Source organism: Otolemur garnettii, unplaced genomic scaffold (genome assembly GCF_000181295.1).
Source record: "Otolemur garnettii isolate 467f Iridium unplaced genomic scaffold, OtoGar3 scaffold00057, whole genome shotgun sequence".
NCBI lineage: Eukaryota > Metazoa > Chordata > Mammalia > Primates > Galagidae > Otolemur > Otolemur garnettii.
The window spans coordinates 8,734,489-8,762,146 of record NW_003852452.1 but is presented as its reverse complement, the minus strand read 5'-3'; the positions used below and the strand labels follow the sequence as shown (position 1 = coordinate 8,762,146).

The 27,658-nt window shown below is 40.8% G+C and overlaps 1 protein-coding gene across 1 annotated transcript in view; it reads left to right on the top strand.

Moving 5' to 3' along the window:
- TMTC1 (transmembrane and tetratricopeptide repeat containing 1) overlaps positions 1-27,658 on the top strand; it is a 260,798-nt gene that overhangs the window by 191,398 nt on the left and 41,742 nt on the right. Inside the window, exons 11-12 of the mRNA XM_023514731.1 lie at positions 8,301-8,414; positions 22,183-22,326. Coding sequence (XP_023370499.1) covers positions 8,301-8,414; positions 22,183-22,326 — 258 coding nt within the window. The remainder of the gene's footprint in view (positions 1-8,300; positions 8,415-22,182; positions 22,327-27,658) is intronic.

Genomic DNA, 27,658 nt, shown 5'->3' with positions numbered 1-27,658 from the left:
GCCGGTTGAGCTATAGGCGCCGAGCCTCTATTTCTTATCTAAAGATTCTTCCATTTCTTCATATTCTCCTTAACTTTTTTCTGAATAACACCTTTGTTTTCCTTTTTGGTCATCTCCATTTTCTTTTTGGTGTTGTTCACGTCCACACTGTTGGTCAAGTTGAAAGCAATCCCCTAGACTAGGAAAGTCTTCTTCCCTGGTAACGTACATCTTCAGCACTGTTTTCTGAATCTGAACTTTAACTCCTGGTCAACCGTGGCATCTTCAAAAAGTCATACGCCACCGTTGCTCTAAGCCAAGTGGAGTGTTGCACTCAGGATAGTTTCCGGTTTCTCTCACAAGTAATAAATCCACACGACTGTCAGGCAGGGTTGTGTCCACACACATTCCCCATCAGCTTCAGGGAGAGGTTCCAGCATTGGGCGTTTAACCCCAGGGCAGCCTCGGTCACCCACTGTGTCTTCTCTCTGGCCACATTTACCTGCTTAAGCCACAGCTACCCTCAGACCAGATGCCACTATTTTAAAACAATGTCTCCGATTTTACTACTGTTTGAACCTTTTTTAAATGGAAAATAAACAAAAATCGGTTAGGCATGTATGCTCTTTATTTTGTTTATTCATTAATACTGTGTCATTGTCATCAGTGTCATCAGGACCATTGTTTCAATGTCTACTGTGGGGACAACTGTTGTAGTGTAAAGTTTTTTGTGTGGATTTTTTTAAGAACTTTCTTTTCGTGCATATTTGCAGAATTACCCTTAAGCATCCTACTCTGTTCGGTGTGTGTCCCGCCTCCTACTGTAGACTTGGTTCTCACCACAGTGGACTTCTTCCCTCCAAAGGCCTCATGCTAAGCTCCTTTTGTAAACACAAGGGTATTAAAGTTCAGTAATACATCACTTCCTCCTAGTCTCTGTTGCTTTAAATTTTTTCCCTTTCACTTTCAGTGGTCCCTGCCTTTATGAGAAACTTTAAAACAAGTCTGCCCTGTGTTAAAGCCACTGAGGTACTAACAGCGGTCATATTTTCTGGTCGTGTTTACTGCTTAATCAGAGTGATGGTGGGGATGGATGTTGGCAGACAGCAGTTATTTCAAAGATAACAAGTTAGTACTCAAGCCCTCCATAGCTGATGCCAGCAAATCAAAAAAGAAGAGGGAAATAAAAAAGTTCATTGACCTTACATTTAAAAGCCTCTGATTTTTAAACAGAAATATGTAGTAAGTGAATGGTCAAGTTGATTTCTCAAAGACAGCCGTTCCTCATATACGATTAAGGAGACTTGGTGCTTGGAGAGGCATTTGGCAGTCAAGTGGAACTTTGTGGAATGTACAAATCAAAGCTATTGATATTCTTTTTAGAAAACTTTGCCTATTGTCATTTTTCTTTGTCCTGAGAGAATTTTAAGCATCTAAGGTTTTAAAACTCTTCTTTTCCTTTATATCCTTTGAAGGATAATCCTTTAAGACTATCCTTTTTCCATATGCTTGTATGAATGCCTCTAAGCTGAATAATGTTCAGATCAGTCAAAGAAACATTTACTGAGAATCCATGAGGCAATGCAGGGTTAGACTTGCTGGCTCTGCTCCAAGATCTCACATTTAATAACTGTGTGATCTTAGGCAAGTTACTTAACCACTCTGTGCCTTGATTGCTTCATTTTAAAACTTAGAATAATAGTGTTTATCTTCTGGGTATCAGTGTAAGAATAAGATGGTGTGTGAAAGATGCATAGGACAGTGTCTGGTGTGTGGGAATAACTATATAAGGTTTTCAGGTTATTACTACATGCTGTGTTCTAGGATGAGAGAGAGACATCTGTACGGGAGCGGGAACTCTGGGTGGGAGTTGGACACATGAGCATCTTTCTGTACAGTGTGACATTGGACACAGACCTCCGTGTAAGCACCAGTAGGTGTCTAAGACCAACTCAGACCTTTGAGGATCATTCTCTTGTAGGTCCGAGCAGAGTATTAAAGGATGAACAAAACCTAAATTATCCATAATGTCGCAAACCAAGAGCTGGCCAAATTAAGTAAGAAAAGATTTCCATAGTTCTAGAGACAGTGATGTCCTTGGCAGAATCCTTGCTTCTGTCTCTCCTTTGTTCCAGACAGTAAACCCAGTGGCCGTTCCCAGGACAGATGGTTTCATGAAGGCCTCTCTAATTATGCGGGATGGTTTTGCTCCAGGATACTATCAGCGGTCTTACAGAATAGCTTCAGACTGACCTCTGTTGAAGCAGATGCACATTTTGGTCCTCTGGCAGCTTTTTCAGCTGAGGCCACCTCTCACACAAAAGTTCCTACTTTGTGATCTATTTTTACGAGATACAGATTCAGGGTTCTATGCAACTTTGTTCTTCTGTTGTCAAGAGCTTTGCACATAAAAAGCACAAGAAACCAGCCCTTCAATCTTATCAGAAGACTGGGGAGAGTAAGTTGTCCAAGCTAAAATTACCATTAGGGGGAACCAGGATTTGAACCCAAATCTAGTGGAGAAGTCAAAAGATACTTAGACTTTGCTATGCTTATTATTTCCTGTGTTGTCTAACTTAAGCAAGGTCAACTTTAAACAGAGAAAGAGAGAGAGAGAGAAATTGATTCATAATCATAAGGTGCAAGGTGTACCCTCATATTTTCTTTAATTCTTACAAGACACTGTTCTGTATCCTCTTCTGGGAACAGGATAACTGCATAGCTCCAGTTGGGCCCAGGAACAATCCAGAACTTTACATTTGTTTGGGGTAAATAATACCATAATACCTAATTTGATTAAATTAAACCTCCTTTCCTCCCTCTCAAACCTCAAAATACCTGGAAAGACAGAAGACAAGCATATTTTCTTTTCTGCATCCAGTTCAGAGCGTCCCTACTTCCCATTCATGGGCTGTTTAAGTGTCCCCTAGATGTCTAGTGACCTAGATCATCTCCCTGCTCTGTAAGAAACATGATTCTCTCTCTTCTTCTCTGAATTGCTGAGCCAGAAAGATCAGCAGACCTCCCAGGGCAAAGAAGATAAACCAGGTACTGACAAATTCCTTTGCAAAGGGCCAGATGGCAAATATTTTAAGTTTTGTGAGCCATACAGTCTGTCTTTCAGTTATTCAACTCCAGCTTTTTCTTGGGAAAGAAGCCAAAGGTAACATATAAACACATCGACAGTCTATGGCCCACAGGCTCTGGTTAGCTTACCAACTACATCAACACCGTGATAGTGAAAGTGCGCTGTTGCTAGTAACCTATGGTACTGTTTTGATTTAGTATCAAATGTTGAGCAACTTCGGGACTGATCCTGACCATGTATTGGCCTTCATTGAAAACTCTACTCAGCTACTTAGAAAAAGGTCTCACTCTCTCTGAGCTTCACTTTTCTCCTCTATAACACGGGAGGTGTAACAATACTACTTATTTGACAGGCTCTTGGAAGGTCTTCAGGAGATGAGCCATGGAAATGGGTGCTTAGCCCAGCACTTGATTTATAACGAGCCGTGTGGTATTATGAACTCGCAGGTCAGAGCAGGGTTCAGAATTGAGGAGACCCAGGAATCCTTCTTACTTTTCTGTTAACTTCTAGCTAAATACTACAGCTTTTTTTTTTTTTTTAATGTTTGTTTTTCCAGTGATGCCACAAAACAAATTGATGCTCTAAAAACTCGGAGATACACCTGATTAGAGAGGCTTTTTCGTTATTCCTGTTATTTATCCAGGCTTCTGCCAATATGAGGTGTGAGGGAGAAATGTGGAATGCATGAATTGAAAATCCAGAGTTGAAAGAGACATCGTTCTGTATAATTATTGTAATTGTTGTGGATCCAGCCATATAATTTATGAACATTACATTTCTTTGTGGAGTTAAATATGGGCAAAGCTGAATGTTTTGTAAAAACAAGACGAAGTATTAAATCAGAGCATAAGAGCTAGGAGACAGAGGAGTCCTGGAGGGTCCAGTGACCTGACCAGTTACTTTACAGAGAAAGTGTTGCCTTTGGCTTATTGTTTATTTTCTTTGATTTTTTTTACGAACTTTTCATTGTGAAATGAGAGCCTGGAAAAACATAGCAGAAAAATATCACCGAGGGAACATAAAGGTCAAAAACAGCAATGGGAAAAGCACGTGTTCTTAGGTTTTTGTGACTCCACCCACTTCTGCCTGTCTGTTGGGGACATTATTACGTCCTCTTCCCTTGGAAACAATGCCCCCATCTCAGCAAGGCCATGTTTTCACCAGCCCAATTGTCTATTCCCCGGGTGAAATGTGAATTAGAGCCACATTAGCCTCTGGCTAATGACACAGAGGATGGGTTCCATTTCAATAAACTTGCCAGTTACATCCATCCTGCAATTGAAGTTACCTTCAAAACCTTGCTGGTACCACATGCTGTTTAGTTTTAGATAGAAAAATCAGAACTTGGATGGCATAGAAATTCACTTGAAGTTTTTTTTGTTTGTTCGTTTGTTTGTTTTGGAGGGTTTGTGGGCTTTTTTATTTTCATGATAGGATCTCACTCTGTCATCTGGGCTGGAGTATAGTGGCATGATCATAGCTCGCCGCAGCCTCCTCCTGTTTTAAATTATCCTCCTGCCTCTACCTCTGATTAGCTGGGACTAGAGGCATGTGCCACTATGCCTGCCTGGCTTTTTTTTTTTTTTAATTTTAATTTTCTGTAGAGACGGGGATCTCACTGTGTTGCTCAGGTCAGTCTTGAACTCCTGGCCTCAGGCAATCCTCCCTGGGCCTCCCAAATTAGAAAGTCTATTTTTTTTTTAAGCTATTACTATCACTTTGACCTAGATCCCTTTCATACGACCAAATTCACTTTAGACACCATCCATTTCAAAAAATATATTAAAATCCTGGGCGGTGCCTGTGGCTCAAAGGGGTAGGGTGGCCAGCCCCATATACCGGAGGTGGCGGGTTCAAACCTGACCCCGTCCAAAAACTGCAAAAAAAGAAAAAAACGATATTAAAATCCTGACCACATACGGTACATTTTATTTTGCTTTCCCATGCAGACAAAAAGATTCTATAACCGTAAAAGGTATCTCAGATAAAAGGTAGTGTTAGTGCTTTAGCACCCACCCCCAAATAGAACTGTCTACAGTAGATATGGGAAATGCCTTTGGCTGTTGTGTAGATAGACCACTCTGCCTCCTGGGATGACCACTGCCCCTTTCTGAGTCATGGCTCTCTCTCCTGTGAAATGGGTCTGCGGGGGGGGGGAAGCTATTGTCACCAGGGATCCTTCAGGTCTCATATTCAGGTTCCCTACACTGTAACGGTGACAAGTTCTCATAAGGCTTGTGGGGTTTTTTTCTTGGTGCTGGAGCTTCACATCCTAAAAGCAGACGCAGGGACCCCTTTCTAGTACATCATGGCCCTGAGTGTTTTCAGTTGTCTGCAGCAGGTTAGCAGGGTTTTTATTTTTTATTTTTTGAGAAAGAGTCTTGCTCTGTCCCGAGCCTGGAGCACAGGGTGTCATCACATCTCACCATAACCTCAAACTTCTGGGCTCAAGTGATCCTCCTGCCCCAGCCTCCAGAGCAGCTGGGACTACAGGTGTACATGGCCGCACCTGGCTAATGGAGCAGGTCTTGTTCAGAGCGTAAGGCAAATATAGCTCTCACGTCATGAAGGTTTAACTGCGGGGACACGGGGGAGGTTCTTCATAATTGGTCATATACAAGACTCATGTTGATTTATTTTTAAAGAGACCTGAGTTTGGCTCCCCTGGCAGATTAATACTTTGCCCTTCATAGATTAATACTTTGCCCTTCACTAGATGTGCCAAAAAAAAAAAAAAAAAAAAATCTGTAGCATCTGCGCCTTGTCGAAAGTCTGTCTTTCAGGCTTTCCCACCAGCCTTAGCTGGTGCCACGTTTGGGCATTTCTGCTTCTCCTTTGGTATTCTCCAGGGAGCCAGAGTTTTATCGCCATGTATTATATTTATTTCTACATCTTTCAGCCAGAACATAAAATAGAGGAAAAGAAAAAGGAAGGAACTTCTTTCTGCCATGCTCTTTTTTAAAAAAATCCTTTTCTTAGTGTATAGGTAAGATGTGCAATGTGATGTTTTGATAGACATCTCCACAGTGAAATGATCACTGCAGGTAAGCAGTCACTTTCCTTAGTTATCTTTTTATTCTTTTTTGTAATAAGAGCACTTAAAATCTACTCTCGCAGCAAATTTTCAATGTATAATACAATATTATTTGCCAGTCTTCCTGCTGTGCATTGGCCGTTAGATCTCTAGACTTACTTATCCCTACATCATTTCACGTTTGTGCTCCCGAACCTTTGTCTCCCCGTTTCCTTCCTCACATTGCCCCTGGCAGCCACCCTTCTGCTATTTCTGCATGTTTGACTTTTTAAAAAATTCCATACCTAAGTGAGATCACACAGTCTTTTTCTTTCTGGATCTGGCTTTCTTCACTTAGGACAGTGCCCTCCAGGGTCATCCTTGTTGTTGCAACTGGCACTGTCTCCTTTTTTGATTAAGGCTAAATAATATTTCACTGTATGTCTCTACCACGATTTCCTTACCCATTCACCCTTCCTGAGATACTTAGGCTGTTTCCATATCTCAGGTAGGTGAATAAAGGGGAAAGCCGCTTGACTGTCCTCTCCTCCTCCCCTCCCCCCTCCCAGCAGTTCCTGCATCAGCTGCCCCCCTACCTCCACAAGGTCCCCATGTCCCCAGGCTTCCCTCCTTCCAGTCAACTCCACTGCAGCCAGAGCAGTCCTTCTCAGATGCTCAATTGTCTGCCTCACTCCTCTGTTTGAGACACACTGACTCCCTGAGGCTGGGAAGATAAAACCCAGACTCCAGAGTGGCTCACAAGGCTCCTCGGGGTCTCTCCAGTCTCAGACTTCACCTTTTGTGATCCAGCAACTCTGAACTTTTTCAGTCCCTCAAAAGCCCCTCTCACATCCCTGGGTCCTCTGCTTAGAGGTTGTGCTGCCTCTCACGCTAGAGTCACTTCTTATCCTTAAAGACTCAGCTTCTCTCACTGCCTTCTAGAAGCCTCTTCTGGTCCCCATTCTGGGATACACGCCATGCGTCCCTCACACCCTGCTCACCTGTTGTCACATGCCATCTTGTCATGACCCCTGTTGCCTGATTGCCCATATTTCCTCATTCCCATAAACTCTGATGATCTTATATCTGCACAGTGTGTGGCACTGAAGGGATTCTAGGTAAATTATAAACAGCTATACCAGTTACTTAAGAGAAATGCTTGCGAACTAATTGTGTCAAATCATTTCACGCTGGGAATACCCTTTTGTAATGATTATGCTTGGGCCTACATTGACATTTACCTTTTTCTTTCATTCAGACCACACAGAGGCCAGGCATATGACAATTATCTCAAGCCTGGCTTTACTACCCACCATTGTTGAGTAATTAAGGACCTTTTCTGGGTCCCGGTGCACACGCTTAGGTCTGGGGTGCATTTTCCTTCCCACACAGCCCCCCTGAGAACTGTACACACCGAGGAGGAAGCAGTGACTCCGTAGGTGCCAGGCAGGTGAGAGAGTCTCTCATGCTGACTATGGGCATGGTCCCTTCCCACCTGGAAGGGAACTAGAGAATGGTGGGGAAGAATAAAGGGAAGGAAGGCAGAGAAGTTGTGTCCTCTCAAGTTTTGTAGAGGACATTGTGATTATGAGCGGTTCTCATTTTATGAAAACTATTCCATCTTTTCTTTCTCTGATCCCTTATTGTGCATGTAGAGCCACACAGGCTGTTTCGTCAAGTCCCCAAGAGGAAGAAGCTTGTCCTTGAGACAGACATGAAAGGAAAGGTTTTCCTAATGCCAAGTGTTTGTCATCATCCTCTTCAGGGTCTAACTTTGCAGCATCCCCGGTATTGACCCATCTTCTGTGTCCAGCACCCTAAATTGGGAAAACCAGATTGGCCCAATAATTGTAAGGTTTGGAGTTCCCATTGTATGATCTGCTCCCAGGTCCATCATTGAACCCTGCTGTGCTCTTGGGAGATGCCTCAGGAAGGATAGCCGACCTTTACCCAGGCCCAGCTGTGTCTCTGGCACAAACCAAGATCCTGCCTTTCCATGCTAAGAGTATTTTGTTCATACACAGCATGTCTGTTCAGTTATGCCCTGCCTCCATTCTTCTATAGAAAACAGTGTGCTAGTAAATGATTATAATTCACACATTTGGGGAGCCTTGTTTTAGATGAGTACAATGGACTATAGATTCAAGAAACTGTGAGTCCAATATGAAGGAATCTGACAATAATGTTCTTTGTTGTTTTCTTAAAATTTATTAATTTTAGGTCTGGAGTTCAAACTCTGCCCCACAACGCCAAGGTTCACTACAACTATGCCAATTTTCTGAAGGACCAAGGTCGGAACCGGGAAGCGATCTACCACTACAGAACAGCCCTCAAGTAAGTGCCACACAGGGAGGGCGCTGACTCTTGTGCTCTGATGACCCTTGTTTATCCCCTCCCAGGGTATGGGTGTTGGTTTCTCTTGAGAATGAGTGTATTCTCAGAGATGGTGTCTTCTGGCTCAGTATTCAAGTCTGTTATGAGTGTGATAACTCTCCATTGCCTCTAACTCTTTTTGTTTTCCCCACGAAACTATTTATTGCTACATATTATTCAATGAAGTGACACTCAGTTGAATATACAGTAGGACCTCTGTAGTTGACCACCTCCTTACATCGATCTTCTCCTTCAGTTGACCTAATTTTCATACATGGGATATGCACCCCATATACATGTCAATACAGTAGGCCTAGTTCCTTCTGTTGACCACCTCTGTGTGTTGACCAGTTTGTTACAGTCCCTTGGGTGGTCACCTTCCTGAGGTTCTACTGTATGTATATGTATGCGCACAATTTGGTTTTCTGGTAAGTTCTCAGGATATTTATTCCAGTGAATTGTTAATGGTGTGTATGTAGAAAGCTCCTTTCATGTCTGAAAGAATTTATATGGTGACATTTGTGTATAGAAGTGCAATGCCCTGGTAGTTACATCACATAGTAAGAAAAAGAAGACAGTGGATTGCCACACTGAGAATATGTTAATCACGTGTGTGTGTTTACATACATTCTTTAATACTCTCCTTGGATTCTTCCACTGGAAGGGAGAGTACTTAAATGTTCTTAGATATGACTTTAGGGGAAACGAAAAATTTAAGTTTTACTTTATCATTAGTAATAATGTAGATACTCTTGTGAATTGCAGCTCTAATTTATAAGGTGGTTTTCTTTACAAGGTCCCAGAGAATAAATGTATTTAACCTTCAACACATGGAGATGGGAAAATTAAACATAGCCTTGCAGTCTCCAAATTGTGGGCAAAATAAAGCAAGGTGAATCCTCTTCCTTCATTGAATATTGTGATACTCCTAGAAACCTTTTGAAGACGTTTCTTTACCTCCATAGATTGATCCACCTTTGGTTGGATTTTCTGAGCCTGTTCCACTTTGGAGTATGTTCAAGATACATTTACCAACCAAATCATCCCTTTCACTAGGATTGTCTCAAGACTTGGTTTGAAATTGTCATTGTTACGTTCAACATAAGTATAACGTTCATCACCAAGATCTTCTAGACTTTAGGATCTGTTACTTAACATTCATTATGGTGAAACTCTAAAACCATATTACTTATTGTTTATCATCAGATGCTTTCCCAAATACTATGAGAAAAATAACTCCTAGAGAAATAATCATAACCAAGCTTTTTTTTTTTTTGAAGAATAGAAGTTTTTATTAAGGAATAGAAGGTAGTTTTAAGACTTAATAAAGAATTGTATTCTTTCACTGGAAGATATTTTCCCAACTGTTTACAGTGCTCCCCTCGGGTAGGTACAACAACATAAGGTTGTTTTCCTTATGTTTTCTTCTGTTGTGTCAGGTGCTCCACAATGAACATCTATTACTTTTGCAGGGAGAAAATGGCATTTTTTAAAAAAGCATATTCCTTCAAGGACACATCAAATATGTACTTTGACTTTAATAATTAATTTCTTTTTTTTTTTTTTGAGACAGCGTCTCACTGTGTTGCCCTCAGTAGAGTGCTGTGGCATCACAGCTCACAGCAACCTCAAACTCTTGGGCTCAAGTGATCCTCTTACTTCAGCCTCCCAAGTAGCTGGGACTACCAGCACCCACCACAATGCCCCACTAGTTTTTAGAGATGGGGTGTCGTTCTTGTTCATGCTGGTCTCTAACTCCTGAGCTCAGCTGATCCACTCTCCTTGGCCTCCCAGAATGCTGGGATTATAGGCGTGAGCCATGCACCCAGCCTTAATAATTGATGTTTAACAATTTTAGATGGCATTGTTGAAGGGGGAAAAGCAGAGTGCTAAGTTTGGTGGAAAATATTGATTAAAAAAAATATATGTTGATTAAAAGAAAATGTATCAGTATTTTAAAAATTTGTTTTATTATAAAAGACTATATCCTGCCAAGTTTAAACAGAGAAATAAGGCAGACTGTATGGCACAGCTTGGGGCAAAAGTACAAATTAAGCAAAAGTCCCTGGCAGTTGATTTTACAGAGTTATAGTAGCTGGTTGGATACTTCCGCTTCTTTCCCGTGAAACAATAAAAATAAACTTTTGCTTCAGTAACTGTGTTTCTGGAAGAAATATGTCCCTTGAGAAAGGGGGAGAAACAATTAAAGCTATAAATATAATGCACAGTAATTAGTGAAATATTTTATGCTCTCGGACCAGGTTCAAAGTACTTCTGATTGAAAATACCATTTCTTATGTGGATACCCCGTGGTAAATTTTCAGCCGAGGTGGGTGTTTATGTTTTTGTAAAAAAATAAATTCACTCTTCTATGTTAGAAAGAAAAGGAAAATACCAGGACTATCCATCACGGTGGTGATGATTTCTCCGTGGTGACTGGAAGATTGCCCTTTCTGTGATATTGCTGTTTCTCTGGAAGTTGCTGAGACAGGGATTTCCGTCCCTCCCAACTGTTCTACCTCTACTTCAACTTTAGTGCTTCTGATGTTTTCCATATTTGCACACAGCAAGAAGAGAGTGAATGGGGAAGTACAAGGTTAAAGGCACTATTATCTGAAATCAGGTCCAGCAGTTACCCGTTACTGCTGTACTGACTGCGTAGATCCCAAAGGCAGTGGTGAAGTTAGTCACAAGGGTTGTATCCATACCAGTTTCTCTTTGGCTGGCATACAGTTCTAAAAATAGCACTACATCAAGCTGGTAATCATATATGACATGAATATTTTGCTTCTTTTGCACTCTTTTATTTTGTAAATAATGTAGCAGTACCACTGATATTTCCTCCCTTTCTGTATACCTCTTTTATTATATTTCTTTAGTTCAAGGGAGCTCTCACCTAGAAAGTGCTGAAGTGAAGGTTATGTATTCAGTTTAAGACCCAGATCATCAAAGAAAAATGTCAGAATTCTTTCCTTAAACCCTCAACCAACATGAATGTTAGCTTTGCTATGCTGCAAGGGGCAGCTCTCCTGTTTCTACCTACTACAAACTGGAATGTCTGGGGTTATCCATATTAAGAGAATCAGAAAAACACTGGTGCATCTGCCATATGCCTCCAAAGTTTAACACCCATTTAGTTACTCTGAAAACGTTTCTCACATGGTAAGAACAGAAAGTTCAGAGACTACTGAACAATTCAACTCTTCCTACACAAGAACTCCCAGGAAATCCCTCATCCTGTTATAAAGGAGGAATAGCTTAGAAGATGCTAAACATGTACTTGGCCCCCTACGTACATTGTTGGTTAGCTTTAAAAATTAGTTAAAGGTAGAGAATCACAGAACAAGTTAAACACACTCTTGAGTATTTTATTTTACCCTGAAATTTCGTATGTAAATCCATTCACCAATCTTCTGATGTCAAATCAAGCTCTTTTCTTTGAGTAAGAGTCTACTGATTAGAATCTGTGAAAACCACATCTGTAATTCACTGCTGTGATTATCAGTTTTGATATTTTAAATTGGAAAAAAAAATTTAAGACAACATGCAAAGTCATTCGGATAGACTGAGATTTTTCTGATTTTTCTCCTCTGGTTATTTCACTCCCATAATTCAACAGTTAATTTTTGGAACTATCCTTTCTTAAGCCTTTTCAGACTATTTACTAATTTTCAATAGAAAAATTCTTTTTCATGCTTAAATTGTATCAATCTAGAAAACCAGGCTCTTTTATATTGGCATAACAAATTTTCTATTGTGTTTTTAATGCTCTTATACAAAAGAAATCTGCACTCACTACTTAGTTGGCTAACACAAGGTAAAAGATAGAAGTAAAATCTTTCTGATTGGAATTTCTTGAATACATAAAATAGAGGCTTATCATGACAATGGTGCCGATTGATATAATTCTTTGTATTCTCTCCTACATGGCTAACTGGAACTCAGCAAGGAGATTCTGTTAGACTATGATAAGTGTATATGGGAAAAAAGAGGTAATAATGGAATAAACACTAAAGAAACAACATATCCTTAGAATCTAAGAAAGTCTAATTGGCGGGGCAGGGTGACTCAGGCCTAAATCCTAGCACTCTGGGAGACCAAGACCAGTAGATTGCTTGAGCTCAGGAGTTCAAGACCAGCCTAAGCAAAAGTGAGACCTCCCTCTGTAAATAAATAAATAAATAAATAGAAAAATTAGCCAGGCATGGTGGCAGGCACCTATAGTCCCAGCTACCCAGGAGGCTAATGTGGGAGGATCGCTTAAACCAAACCCAGGAGTCTGAAGATGCTGTGAGCTAGGATGATGCCACTGCACTCTAGCCTAGGGCAACAGTGAGATTCTGTCTCAAAAAAATGAATAAATAAAAATAAAGAAAGAAAAAAGTCTGACCATGACTATAAATAACCATTGTTTTTTGACATCTTGAGTATATCATTAAAATTACTTTCTTATAATTCTTTTTGCTATAATTCTTTATAATGCTATTTATAGAAAACTATTGTCTGTTAAGTTCACACAGAAAAATAAGGCATACCCTAAGGCACAGCTTGGTAAAGATCGAACATGTTTTAATAATCAGGAGTCAATGAGTATTTAAAAAGTCCTCTTTACGCAGCCTATTTTGAATGAATGTTTTAAAATAACTCCCATGACTACAGGTGGCCTTGGATACCATCTGCCATGCATTTCAGGGGAGAATTAAAATTCCAATAACATGTGTTAGCCAAGTTTAACAGGAGGAGATGCGTTTTTCAGCTGGTATGCTGTTTCACTTACAAAAGTCTCAATATGCTTTCTAATATCACTTGAAATTATTTTTGTTTCTCCTTGTTGATGAAATTACGTTCTCACTATAGAATATGTTGTGTTAATTAAATCTGGTGGTTTTAGTGATTAAAATCAGGAAATCAAATATTACTTTGTTTAGAAAAGCAACCTCCATAATTTATCTTCAAAAAAGTTTCACTCTCTGGCTGTCTTTTTTTTTCTCTGCCTTATACCACTTTTTCCACTTCAGAAAGTCACTTAGATGTGGTTCCCCAGGAAACAGAATCCAAGGCAGAGATTTGCATGCAGGAAGATTATAAGGACTGCCCTCAGGAATACCAAGGAGGCAGGATGAAGGGAGGGAGATGCTGAGATGAGACGCAGTTTCAGTAGAGGCCTCAGCCCCTCTGTGGGGCGCTGTGGAGCTGGGATGGCTACCTGGGAGTTGGCCCGAATGGAGGCAAGAGGTTTGCCTTTATGCCACTTCCTTTTCACCCAGTTACTACCAGGACAGAAGCATAGCCTTGGGCAGGCAACTCAGTGGATGCTCAGAGAAGAGCTGGGCTGAGTGGTACCCAGAGAGGCACTGAGCTGAGCTGTCAGCAACCACCACTCCAGGCAACCAGGGGGATACACCTTGCTCTCCAAGGGGACTCTTGAGTGATGCAAAATGGCATCCACCACACCCGCCTCCATTATGCCTTCTTATATAAGCAAATAGGACTGTTTTTGCAGAATAAGGTTTAGATTGTCTGTTAAAATGAGAATAGGGATGCTGCCTACCTCAGAGGGTTGGAGGATTACAAGGTGATTCATGTAAATGGTTTAAAGTATGTGTCTAGGTTCCTGGCAGTGTGTCTAGTTCCTCAGTAAATGTGACTAGCATACACAGAATCCCAGCATCTCTGTTGCCCCCATCGACTGTCCCCAGCATCTCTGCTGCCCCCATCGACTGTCACTTGAAAAGCCATAGTACGCTCCTGACCTCCTAACTGGTCTCCTGGTTTACCCCATTCCCAGGGATGGAGGACATTCCACTTAGTAGTCCTGGCTTGGAAGTCTCCCGAGGCCCCAAAGTTGGGGCCCGGCTGTAGTCTCCACATAGCCCTACCCTGCCTGAATTGACATATCCCTGGGGCCACCTCCTGCTGCTCTTCTTGCCCACTAGGCTCCAGCCCTGTTGGGGTCTAACACATGCTAGGCCCATCCAGTTGTGCTCTCATGGGCTTTGTACTCTGTTTCCTCCTCCCAGTCCCGGAACGCTGCCTCCCCCCCACCCCCCACCTAAAGCTGCCTCCCTCACCTCCTGCAAAAACTCCTCAAATGTGTCCTATTGGTGGTGAGGCCTTCCCTGACCACCCTTCTTAGAATTACAAGTGCTGCCAGCATGATCCCAGAAGTTCAATTCCAGTCCCCAAGGCTTAAGGAAGGAGGACAAGCAGGTTGAGAAAAAAGAAAGAGAAATGTGTTAATTGGCCCACAAATGAGGAGGATGGCAGGTTCTCTTCTTAAAGAACCATCATCTCCCTTTTAAAGGGGGTTTCAGCCTTGGGCTATTGCTGTCTAACTGTGGTTGTTGGTCCTGGTCCACCTTATCTCCGTCCCCAGTGAAGATGGTCCCATGGGAAAAGCCTATGCCTCTCAGAGGACAGGCCTCTGGTGGGAATGAAGATTTTAATTCCTGGAAAGAGGGGGAGACGGTGTTTAAAGAGACAACTTGCAATACTTTTCACCCCCTTCCAGGCCTTTGCCTCTGTTACAAACAGACCCTCCTCCCCTTCTTGGCTCCCTTCCTCTCCACTGCATTTATCACCCTCTGTTATACTTACCCATTACCTTTTGTTTTGCTAATTGTCTGTGTTCTACTAAATGGTAGACCCCGACCAGAGCAGAAGGCTTTGTTCTTATCCCCAGCATGGAGAATAGTGCCAGGAAAATGATGCTTAGTAAATATTTGTCTAGTGAAACAATACTGCAGGTAAACATCCTAAACAATAAAGTCCAAGTCACACACCTTCCTTCACAATACTTAAAAGAAAAGTGAAAAGAAAAAACTCACACACCTAGTAAGCCTCAGGGCTTCTGACTCCAAATCAATTATTATTCCACTCCAGCAAAGCAGCTTCCTGTTCATCCTGCCACAAAATCCAGAGTTCACCACGGTCACCCCAAGCCTCTGAGACAAGTGAATTATGTTCCCCATTTCTAATTGAAATAATAGAGAAGTTTTTAATTCCACAAATTTGTCAACCCCTAGAAGTAAATTCTCAGGAATCAGAAAAATTCAGCCTTTTAAAATGACTCATTTCCTAAGGACATCCGAGAGCCAGCGTTGTATTCCACATAATCTTGGGAAATCATCAGGGTGGAGTCCTTCTGGGCCGCTTGGAGGCCTTCCATTGTGCGAGGTCAGATGATTTAGTTGGCCCCTTGTGGGAGAGTGTGTCACATTCCCCTAAATTACATTTGAGGTTTCCCCCCAAGGCTATCCACAATGGATCAGAAGCAGTAAAGGCAGAGGTAACAAGACTGACTTTCTAGGTCTTAATGGCCATTTCAAACTATTAAAGAAGCAGACCAATAAAACTACCTGTCCTATCTGAGTCGAATTTAGTGACATCATTCAAATGTTCTACCATGAAGAAGGAACCAGGCACTTACAATATATCAGAAGCTAATATGGTTGAAAAGACTCTATCCACTCCGGAAATGGAATTTACTTTTTGAATTTTTTAGTCCAGTTAAATCAAAGTTTAATGGTGGAATATTTTTTCCCATTATGTTTTTTTTTTTTTGGATTCTGGTTTTCTCAACAGGAAATAGAAAATAAACATCTGACCTTAGCACAGTTAACCTCAAATAAATTAACGTGTGGAATGAAAATCGGGCAAATAAATCAGGGTGTGTACACTCGGAAAGGAAATTGCAAGCTGGAGCACATGAGTCAATATATTTGAACAATGAACGACCTTATGAGGTACTTAGCATGAAAAATTAGCAGCATCCTTAACTTTCAGACAGAATGTACAAAATTTAAAGTACATGACTGAAACACAATGTAAAGCTAAACTTTAGTCCTATGCAATGTATGTTTATGTGTCTTTAGTTAAGACTGAAGCTTAAGAAGGGTAGTTGGAAAGCATCTATGTACATCTTAGACACTTACTGAGTGCTGGTCATTCTGAATAGTTTTCTATAATAGTGTGCTTTTTTTTCTTTTTGAGCTTTGACACCTAAACTAGAGTGTCATGGAATCAGCCTTAGCCCACAGAAACCTCAAACTCCTAGACTCCAGTGATCCTCCTGTCTTGGCCTCCTGAACAGCTAGAACTATAGGTGCACCACCACACCTGGCTAATTTTTTCTACTTTTAGTAAAGACAGGCTCTCGCTCTTACTCTTGCCCAGGGCTGAGGTTGGACTTGAACTCTTAAGCTCAAGAGATCCTCCTGTCTCTGCTTCCCAGAGTAACGGGATTCTAGGTGTATGCCACTGCACCTGGCTGATACTGTATTTTTTGGAGATACCATAATTATTTTATATGGCAAGTGACAAATTTTTTAGTGAATAAGAATCTCGGTAGCCAAGCTTCGTGAGTGTAGAGTGTGCTGCATTTCTACCAATGAAAACTAGTTCCTGTAGTAGATTAGAGCTGAATGAATTAGCCAAAGAAACAAAAAGGAGAAAGTATGGCAAATAGTTCTGATTTGTAGCAAATTATTTATTGCTGAATTTTGAATGACAAATGAACTTTAACAACAGATTTACAAGAACCATCTGCCTTCTTAACACGTAAGAACACAGGCGCTTCTGAGATGTCTTTTTTTTTTCCTAATCAATCCTGAACTGTAACATTGTGTAATAATTTTACTTAAGGAATTTTGAAGATTAAACGAGATAATGTAAGAGAAAGCACTTTTTTAAACGAAACGATGTAAGAGAAAGCACTTTTTTTTTTTTTAAACAGAGTCTCATTTTGTCACCCCTGGTAGTGTGCCATGGTGTCATAGCAAGCTTGGACTCTTGGATTCAAGTGATTCTCTTGCCTCAGCCTCCCAAATAGCTGGGACTATAGGCTCCCACCACATGCCTGACTATTTTTTTTAGAGATAGGGGTCTCTCTCTAGATCTGGCTGGTCTCAAACTCATGAACTCAGGCCATCTGCCCGCCTTGGCCTCCCAGAGTGCTAGGATTACAGGCATGAGCCACTGCACCTGATCCTGACAAAGCACTTTAAAATGTAAAGTCCCATGAACACATCCTAGCTCCTTCTGGATTTTCTTTTATTCCTACCTTCTGTTTTTTCCTGAGGCAGCTGTTTCTTCCCCATGACTTTCTCCTATTAACATGTTCTTGGTGTTCGTTTTTCAAAGACACGATGACTGGAAACGGCGGGTAATAATGTCCTTGACTGCCTACTTTATAAATTCTACTTAAGCAAATGCCACTAGATAAAAAATTAAGAACTGCTGACATGCTTAAATGGATGTTACGTTTCTCAAGAATCTAAACTATCCAATACTTGAAAAAAAACTCTCCTTAGGGGAGGCGCCTGTGGCTCAAGGAAGTAGGACGCTGGCCCCATATGCTAAAGGTGGTGGGTTCAAACCCAGCCTCGGCCAATAAATAAATAAATAAATAAATAAAATAAAAAAACTCTCTTCAGCTCCTAGAACCGTATCTCTGTACCTATATTTTTTTAAAGAGGAAAAAATAATCTTCCTTGTATAGCAGAATTATTTGACAGTATAACACATTCTCTATAATAACAATTAAACATATCACAATAATAATAAAAAGATACAGCCAGGGACTCCCCATAACATTACGAATGTTGACTAAGACTGTGAGAATGAAAAACCCAGTAACGGTTGTTAAAAACAGGCCAGAAAGACCACCTCTCTGCTCTAGTTTAATACATATTTTCCTGAGGTTTTTTGGAGGGGGAAGGGAATCACCAAGGCTTTTTCCCCAGATTAAGCTGAGGATACAAATGGTTAGGTTACAGTGTTTGCAGGTGTCAGGTAAGGCCCCTGTCGTGCCCCTCCCCCAAGAGGTGTGCCATGTACCCTTACCTTGTGACCATTAGGTGGGAGCCCACCAATCTCCCGCTTTCTTCTCCCCTACCTCCAACTTGAATGAAATTGAGTTTTTCTCTTGAATGGGCATATATTCATTCATCTACTGGCTTCATATTAGTACTGAATACATTGGATACTTGCTGCCCATTCTTATGATACTTAAAGAGAATGTTCTCCAACTCTATCCAGGTTAATACAAAATTTTTAAGTCTCCATCTTTTTCAATGCCCAGATAGTATTCTGTGGTATACGTATTCCACAGTTTATTAATCTATTCATGGGTTGATAAGCACTTGGGTTGCTTCCACATTTTGGCAATTTTAAAGTAAGCTGTGATAAACAATCTAGTGCAAATGTCCTTATGATAAAATGATTTTTTTTTTCTTCTGGGTAGATGCCCAGTAATGGGATCGTGGGATCACTCACAAGTTCTATTCTGAGATCTTTGAAGATTTTCCATACTTCTTTCCAGAGAGGCTGTAGTAGTTTAGAGTCCCATCAGCAGTGTACAAGTGTTCCCTTCTGTCCAGTCTCTGCAGCTTTGGGGGTTTGTAATGTGGGCTGTTCCCACTGCGGTTAGGCAGAATTACCAAGACTTTTGTAAAATACATCTATAGAAGTCACAGTCACGATAGACTTAATTTATTCTGACAGTTGATGTAGCAACATCTCTTAAATTATTCATCTTTCCAGTAGAAGATTCCCCTCCTGGAAACTTCAGGATTGAATTAGACCCAAGCTAATTCACACATGAATTTATTTAAAAAGTAAACACAAAGGATAAATGTTGTCCTCCCAGAGGCCTGCCGTAAATAGAAGAGTATGTGTTTTAAGAAACTATTTATATCTACACAAATATTTTTAGATATTTTTCCTGTCCTAGTTGTTAAGAATCCTTTTAATGAAATTCAGGTTTGTTTCATAATGTTATTGCTTACTTATGATGATGTGAACCTAATCAGAGACCCAGTGAGGAAAAGGATATGGGCATAGACTCTTCTTAGTACAGGAATAAGCAATGTTGACACCTTTTCCAGGTGGAGGACTGTGCTTGGTGGCAGAATTAGGAAGTCATGCTACTTATCCTTGGTTAACATAGAGCCCCTTTCTTGGCTATGGCCGGCCCACCACGTGCTCTTCTCCTGAGCTTTGCGTTTCTGTAGCTGCAGGTTGTATCTTAGAGCACAAGGCCTGTTAAAGATTTTTCTCTCATCGTCCTTCCGTTGGTTTCTCTTTACTGCTCTTGACACTGCTTGTTAATGGTTTTTAGAGTTCAGGGTGGAATTGTATTCTGTTTCTGATTGGGGACGGGAAAGAGAGAGAAAGAAAATCATTTCTGTAGTCAGTGACCTTTGAAATACAAGACTGTTTATTTAAATGGCATGAGGGTCATGAGTGACGGTGAAGTCCATGAGTTTGGGTGAGACCAGTTCCCTGCAGAGCAGACATGCCCCTTACATAGGTGAGGCCCTGGTGGAAGCTCTTACTGAATGTAGACTGTCCTTGTCCTTAGTGTTGTCACCTCAGGTGTTCATTTCATGGGTTCCAAAGCCTAGAGAAATAAGGAAAAGAGAAAGTTTTAAGAAGTTGCCTCATCTGAGATAAAGGAAGGCACGTGTGACCAGGATAGTTTTTGTTCCTGCCTGTCGTAAGGGAAACAGAGTGTGGGAGTTGCCCTCACCGTGTTCACTAACCATCCCTTCGGTCTTTGGGGGTCAGAATGCTTTGCTTAACATAAAACAAAAACAACAGCTCCTTAAGCATTTGAGTCCTGGCTGCAGTGTGCTGTACAAACACTTCCGAGCGTGCTTAGACTCAAGCAGCCTGGGACACTTTTCCAGGCATGGAGTGTACCGTACTCTGAGTTTTTTGGACAGTACGTGAGTTTTTTGCCTCTCTTCACACCTCTCGTGTCCTCTGAGGGCATCTCAGGAGAGCACCAGGCACTTATTTCAGGCACTGTGAGGCTGGGTGTGAAAGGACTGGTATCTGGACCCTAAATCGTCTTTGCTAATGAAAGGTGATCGGGGACTAGCAAACACTAGCTCCCTGCTGGCTCCCCGTGTTTCTCTCTGCCAGCCTTCCTCTAAATATATCAGTCCCAGCAGCATCCAAAGCCTGTGTTCATAATTAGGCCCTTCAAGCTTGAAGAGGATGTAATATCCATTTGAATTGATTCTACCCTTTGTCAGTTAAGGGGCATATTATAAAGTGTCTTCCTAGAAACACTGTTCTAAGGGATATTCTTAGATATCCTGGAAGGGAGTAAGAAAGGGTCAAATAAACTTAAGGAACTCTGAGTTGAACAAAAATTTAAAAAAAAAAAAAAAAAAGCTGCATGATGTGTCTTCCTTGTCCTTCTTTTAATAGGAACCCTTTCTGTCCCCAAATTGAGTTGATTTTCAGGGGACAAGTATAGCATTTGGTTGTCAAGAGACTTGACAAGTGCAGCTCCTATTTTTATTACTTGGGCATTATCTTGGCATTTCTACATTAAAAACCAGCTGCACAGGCTTCTTTAAAGTACTCTGGGTGACAGAGATGGAGCAAACCTATTAGACTGCTAAAAACGTCCACTCTAAATGTATCAGAAACAACTCAATTATGTAGCCGTGCTGATGTGGGTTCTTTACAGTTTAGAAGTAAGGAAATAAATTAACACCCTTCCTACCTTAATCAGCATCCATTTGGCTTGCTGATGGACATACCGTCCGCCTTCACTTTTACATTTGAACACTGGAAAGGCTGTCTGGCGCTTCATTGTGTGCTAGTTAATTTTTCATTTTTAAATGTTCTGATGAAGATTTTCAGGGCAGTTGAAGCCAAATTGCAGTAGGACCTGGAAAATGAGATAAAATGCAAAAAAGAAATTTGGAATGGAGAGGCATTTCAGAGATAAAGTTTATTTTACAACCAGGCACAGTGGCTCACACCTATAATCCTAGCATTCTGGGAGGCCGAAGTGGGAGGATCCCTTGAGCTCAGGAGTTCAAGATGAGCCTGAGCAAAAGCAAGATCCCATTTCTACTAAAAATAGAAAAACTAGCCAGGCGTCATGGTGGGTACCTGTGATCCCAGCCATGGGGGAGGCCAATAGGGATCACTTGAGCCCAGGAGTTTGTGGGTGCTGTGAGCTAGGCTGATGTGACTGCACTCCAGCCAGGGCCACAGAGCAAGACCTTGTGTCAGGAAAGAAAGAAAGAAAAGAAAGAAAAGAAAAGAAAGAAAAGAAAGAAAGAAAGAGAGAGGGGAGGGGAGGGGAGGAGATCTTTCATATGGGGAGACCTTATGCATCATCCATTCTCAGTCATGCTCCAATCAAAGGTGTTTATGAAGGCCTCTCACCAAATGATCTCCCAGCATCCAGGAGAACAGGGGCCCGGTACAGGCCAGTCAGCAGCCCTGCCAGGCCACACACGGAGTACCAAGGCAAGGAGAATGTTCTATCACAGGCCCCAAAGGACTAAAATGTATTTCACCCTGGTAGATCTGCATACTGTTTATTTTTACACTATTTGATGATTTTTTTTTTCTATTTTAATAGATGTAGGGAATACAAGTTGCATTCTGTTATATATGTATATATTGTGTAGGGGTGGAGCCTGGGCTTTTGGTGTGCCCATCACCGGAAGAGTATACATTGTACCCCTTACGGAGTTTTATTTATACCACTAAATGTCAGAAATGGGCTTCCTAGCTGTATTTCTATGCCTTCAGCTACAAAAATAGCTGATCAGTAACATTTGACCCAGACAAACCATTCCAGCAGAGGAAGTATTCCATTTTGGTTCTGCCATACCTGCCGGGGGGAAGAACAGGCATCTTGTGCCCAACTTAGAAGTTTTTGAACCAGCACGGCTTAACATTTTTAACTTTGCAGGTTGTATCCACGCCACGCGAGCGCCCTGAACAACCTCGGAACGCTGACAAGAGACACGGCGGAGGCAAAGATGTACTATCAGAGGGCTCTCCAGCTGCACCCACAGCATAACCGGGCTCTTTTTAATCTGGGGAATCTCCTTAAGTAAGTGGAGCACTTACCACTGATCAGTCTTCTCATTTCCAGAAACCCTTTTCTTCCCCACGCTCATTTGATTGTGCTGCTGTCGGCTCTTCCTAAAACTGAATAATTAGTATTTTCAAACTATGTGAACATGTAATATGCATCTCAATTAGTTCTATCCCTTAACAGCGAAAAGCGTCCTTCCCAGAGTATCTTTCTGGATATACTAGTTCTGTGAGATGGTCATAGATTGTCTGTAAAGGGGTGGGAAGGAGAGGAGGTCCCCTAGGGTCAAATGAACTTACCACGTGCTTAGTTAGGATTGCTTTTCTGTTGCGAGAAGCCCTAATATGCTGATATGCCCTGTGAGTCATCAAGATGGGACCAAAGTCCACTTTTCTTTATTTTTTGGTAAGCCATTTCCCAAGATGAATATTTCATAATACACTTGAGGGAAAGCAGTGTTCTCTGAAGGTGTACCCAAATGGTACAGCCACAACTCACGTTCAGTTGGTATTAGAGGTAAGAAAGTGAGGCTTACTCAGAGTTAGTTGTGGTGACCGTTGCTGTCACAAATAACTCTGAGGCACTGGTGTGGGCTTTTCACTTGTGCCCCTGATAAAGTTTGACAGTGTCATTAGAGTGACTGGAGACTAACGTAAAGGGGTAATTTTGTATCTTGTGTCTTTATGAATGTAAAGTTTAGCCTTTTGGTGACGATCCTGTGGATGACTGTAGGAACAGTGGGTGTGGTTATGGAATGTAGCTTTGAAACTTAAAAAAAAATCAGGTTAAAAAACATCAGAAATGGACATCTATCAAAATAAAAAATAAATAAAAATAAAAGATGAACATATCTAGAATCGGAGAGTAATGATGTATTTATCTCTGCTTGTCTTCATGCTGCTAATCCACATACTTCCTGAATATGTCTCCATCTCTTAGCTTCTAGAGAGCACATTTGGCTGCCTCTCCAGTGCCTTTCAGGCTCGTGGTTGACTTTGTCCTTTTATCCTGTCCCCAACAGGATTGTCTCCATTGCATCAGTACAGTGCATCTTCTTCACCTTCCTGTTTACTCCTTGACTTTTTCATATTCACATAGATGTTGGTTCTCCCTACTAATGTAGGTTAATTGATACTGTTATTTAATTTCTTTGGAACAGAAACTCTGGAGTGAGTTAATCACAGAACAATCTAATACAATATAAGCTGACAGGTGCTATCCTAGATCTAAAGTTTTATGTTTAAGAATGGCTTTATTGGCCAGGTGTGGTGGTTAACACCTGTAAACCCAACACTTTGCAAGGCCAAGGCAGGAAAATTGCTTGAGGCCAGGAGTTCAGGACCAGTCTGGGCAACATAGGGAGACCCTGTCTCTATAAAATGTTAAACAATTTGCTGGATATGGTATTGTACACCTATCTTCCCAGCTTCTTAGGAGGCTGAGACAAGAGGATCACTTGATCCCCCAGGAATTTGAGATTACTGTGAGCTATGATGACACCACTGCACTCTAGCCTAAATGGCAGAGTGAGACTTTATCTCAAAAAAAAAAAAAAAAGGTTTTATCCACATAGGCACAAAATTAAAGGAAGACTACACAGAAATGAGTAAGTACCAAGAGAAGACATTAAATAAAGTGAAAGAAATGAAGTATATATCAAAACTAAATAAACTTAATTTTTACATTAGGTAACATTGGTAAAGTGGGATAAAAACTGAGAATGATGAAAACCATTCTGAAAATGAAGAAGTTTACAACTGCAGCAGAGAAAATATTTTAGTAAAAGGACACTCCCTTTAAAAATAACAAATCAAAAGACATGAGGAAAGTTGATTCTACAGTTACTGTCTATAGTTAGATATAGGTCGAGATCATGCCTTTATTTTACTGTGTTCCTTTTATGAGCACTTACTTCTTTTTGTGACGTTCTAAGGACTCCTACTTTAAAGTCATCGTTTCATCTGTATATATCCTACTTAGAGTCAAACAACTTCATGGCTATATAAATCCTGTCCGAGTCTTCTGGGGCACTTGGATTATATAATACTAGTCTAAAAAATAATATAGATGACTATTTCTTCCAAAAAAGCAAAATGTAAGGGGTGTGCTACAAAATACCATTTCTTGTTAGGAATGCTGTTCTGCAGCTGTGATCATGTAACGCTGGCTCTGCTGGAATCTGAAGGTAGATAAGCGTTTGTGTCATCTTGCCAAGACCCAAGTGAAAGACGGGTGCCCCGGCCTTCCTTTTTCATTTCACGTCTTATCACCACTATCATCTTGAATTAATACGTGTGAATTAAAAATATAAGCAAATAAGTGTTGGAAAGGAGCAGTGGCTACTTTTCAGAGTAAGAGGAGGTGCTGGGTAAACAACATGGGATTTGTTTTCTCTTTCAGTAAAATCAATAATGCCTTACATGTGTACATGACTGTTATGGGTTTCTGAGTGCCTTTTTAAAATGATGTCCTTTGGATAAGTCTTCAAAGTGAATAGGAAAGAAGAGAAAGTGAGGTCCTGAGAAGTCGCCTGCTGGGACAGAGTCACCCTGGTTACCTCTGCTGCTTCCCAGTGCACCAGGGAGCTAAGTGGCTGGATCTCAGTGGGAAGCAGTCTTAGAATCCAGTGGATTAAAATAATGATAACAGCCAACATTTGTGTGATACTTCTGAAAGCATTCTTAATTTTTTTTTTATTAAATCATACCTGTGTACATTAATGCAATCATGGGATACAATGTGCTGGTTTTATATACAATTTGAAATATTTTCATCAAACTGGCTAACATAGCCTTCATGGCATTTTCTTAGTTATTGTGTTAAGACATTTATATTCTACACCTAGTAAATTTCCCATATACCCTTGTAAGATGCACCATAGGTGTGGTCCCACCAGTTACCCTCCCTCTACCCATCCTCCCCCCTCCTCCCTCTCCCCTGTCCCCTTCTGCTCAGGCTATAATTGGGTTATTTATTTAATCCTTAAAACAATCCATTGTGAGAGGTATTACCATCCTCCTCCCTGTTTTACAGGGGAGGAAAACAAGGTTCAGAGGTTTACTCTGACCTTGGTCTGGGCTGTGGCAGACCCAGGATTGAATCTCTGCCCTTGGACTCCTTGTCCTGTTCCCTTTCCATTACCCATGCAGCCAAAATAATTCCCAGTACAAAAATTACATAATATTAAAGTATTTAGTGGCATATGATAGCTTTGGGGGAGAAAGGACCATCTATCATAACTGTCTTTCTTAAGAAACAGTAAAGTTAGTTTATATTGCCCTGAGGTTGCATTGCTGAGTGACAGAGCAAGGTGACCCACAAAACAGCAAGGCTAATCTACATTTAGATAACTCTGAGCTTTACCTTACCTTAATATATTTCTGAGCCAGTAGCAATGGGTCAAAAGCAAGAAGACCGCAAGAATATTTTAAATTCGGTTTGACTTAATCTGTTTTACTATTTATTTAAAATTTAAACCCTGTCTATTGTTAACTTTCAAGTTACTGCAGTTTTTTTTTTCTGCATTTGAACTTTTTATTGCTCCGTCGAATCCTTTTAATACTCTAGTGAGAACCACACTGCTCAACAAAAATATGAGAGCCGCACACGTAATTTAAATTTTTTAGGTAGCCATATTTTAAAACATAGAAACTTGAAATTCATTGTAATAACAGATTTCATTTAACCTCAGTGTATCCAAATTATTATTTTAGCATGGATTTAATATTAAAATCTATTTTTTTAATTTAACATAGAAATAATTAAAAACATTTCATGAAACGGGATACATTCTTTTTTTAAAAAACGAACTCTTTGGAATCCTGTGTACTCTTGACACGTATAGCACATCTCAGACCAGCCACATGTCAAGTGTTCAATACCCACATGTGATTAGTGGCTACTATATTGGGCAACAGAGTCATTTATTAATAACCTTTGAGAGAAATAAGCATCTTTGTCAAGGCCAGAAGTTCTAAATAAAGTGTGACTCTGTCAAGAGCATGCAAGCAATTTCATAGCAACTCATTTGAATTCTTGGAATGACAGGGCAGACAGTTTTAGACACAGTCATAGCAGTAGATTTCACTGAGCCGTATCCAAATATGTCGGTCTCTTTCATGACCATTTCACTGGATTTTGAAGCTAATCTCCTGTGATTCTGTGTGGCATGTTGACAGTGTGAGGTTGATAAGGAACAGCTTTCTTAATTTATATTAATTATTGTTGGCTCTGCTTTGAACCTAAAATGTTAAAAAAAAAAAAAAAAAAAGAGAGAGAGAGAGAGAATAGGCAAGATTAGCATAAATTTTTATGGATGAACAGAGCAGAAATCCCTGATGGCTCAAGAGAATATGTAATAATAGAATGTTTAAATTCAGGGTATAGGAAAATATTTCTGTCAATGCTTGGTTAAAATAGCTGCTGGTGTTTGTTACTAAAATGGAATATGAAAAGAACTTCATCCAGAATCCTGTCAGACCTCTTTTATTCCCACCTACATTCTGTGCACATTATAGGATGTGAGGGCTACACGAGTCTAATAGAACGTCTAATAATTGGACCATACGGAAGATGAAATTGGTAACAGCAGGTATTTGATTTTGTTGAGTCTGATTCATTAGAAAGTTGAACTCCTAGAGAATATTAAGACCCAGAAAGAAGGATGGCAGTCCGCTGGAGTTGCTGTAAAGGAATGCCTGAGGCCAGGTAATTTGTAAAGAAAAGAGGTTGGTTTGGTGCAGGATTCTGAGGTCTGGAAAAGTTGAAGATTGGGCATCTGGTGGGGACCTCAAGCTGCTTCCACTCACGAAGTAAAGCTGGTGTGTGCAGAGATCACAGGGTGGGAGAGAGAAAATGAAAAAGGGAAGGAGGTGACAGGCTTTTTTAAACAACCAGCTCTCCCAGGATCTAAGAGATCAAGAACTAGTTACCAAGGGGACGGCACCAACACATTCAGGCGGGATCGGCCCCTGCCACCAGAGCGTCTCCCACTAGCGCCCACCTCTAACACTGGGCATCTGATTTCAAGTGAGACTTGGAGGGGGCAGACATTCAAACTATGGCAAGAGTAGACATTATCTTTAAAATAAATTTTAATGTCTGGAATATATTTCACTGTAGCTTTAGCACTAGCCTCACAACCTTTCATTTCAGAATAAGGAAGTTTATATATTTCAGGTAGTTCTCTCTGCTTTTTAACTGAAGCCTGAGTGTACACAATGCCAGCCCCTTAGGTAAAGTGTCTAAGGTCCTAATACTCTAGTGAGAACCACACTGCTCAACAAAAATATGAGAGCCGCACACGTAATTTAAATTTTTTAGGTAGCCATATTTTAAAACATAGAAA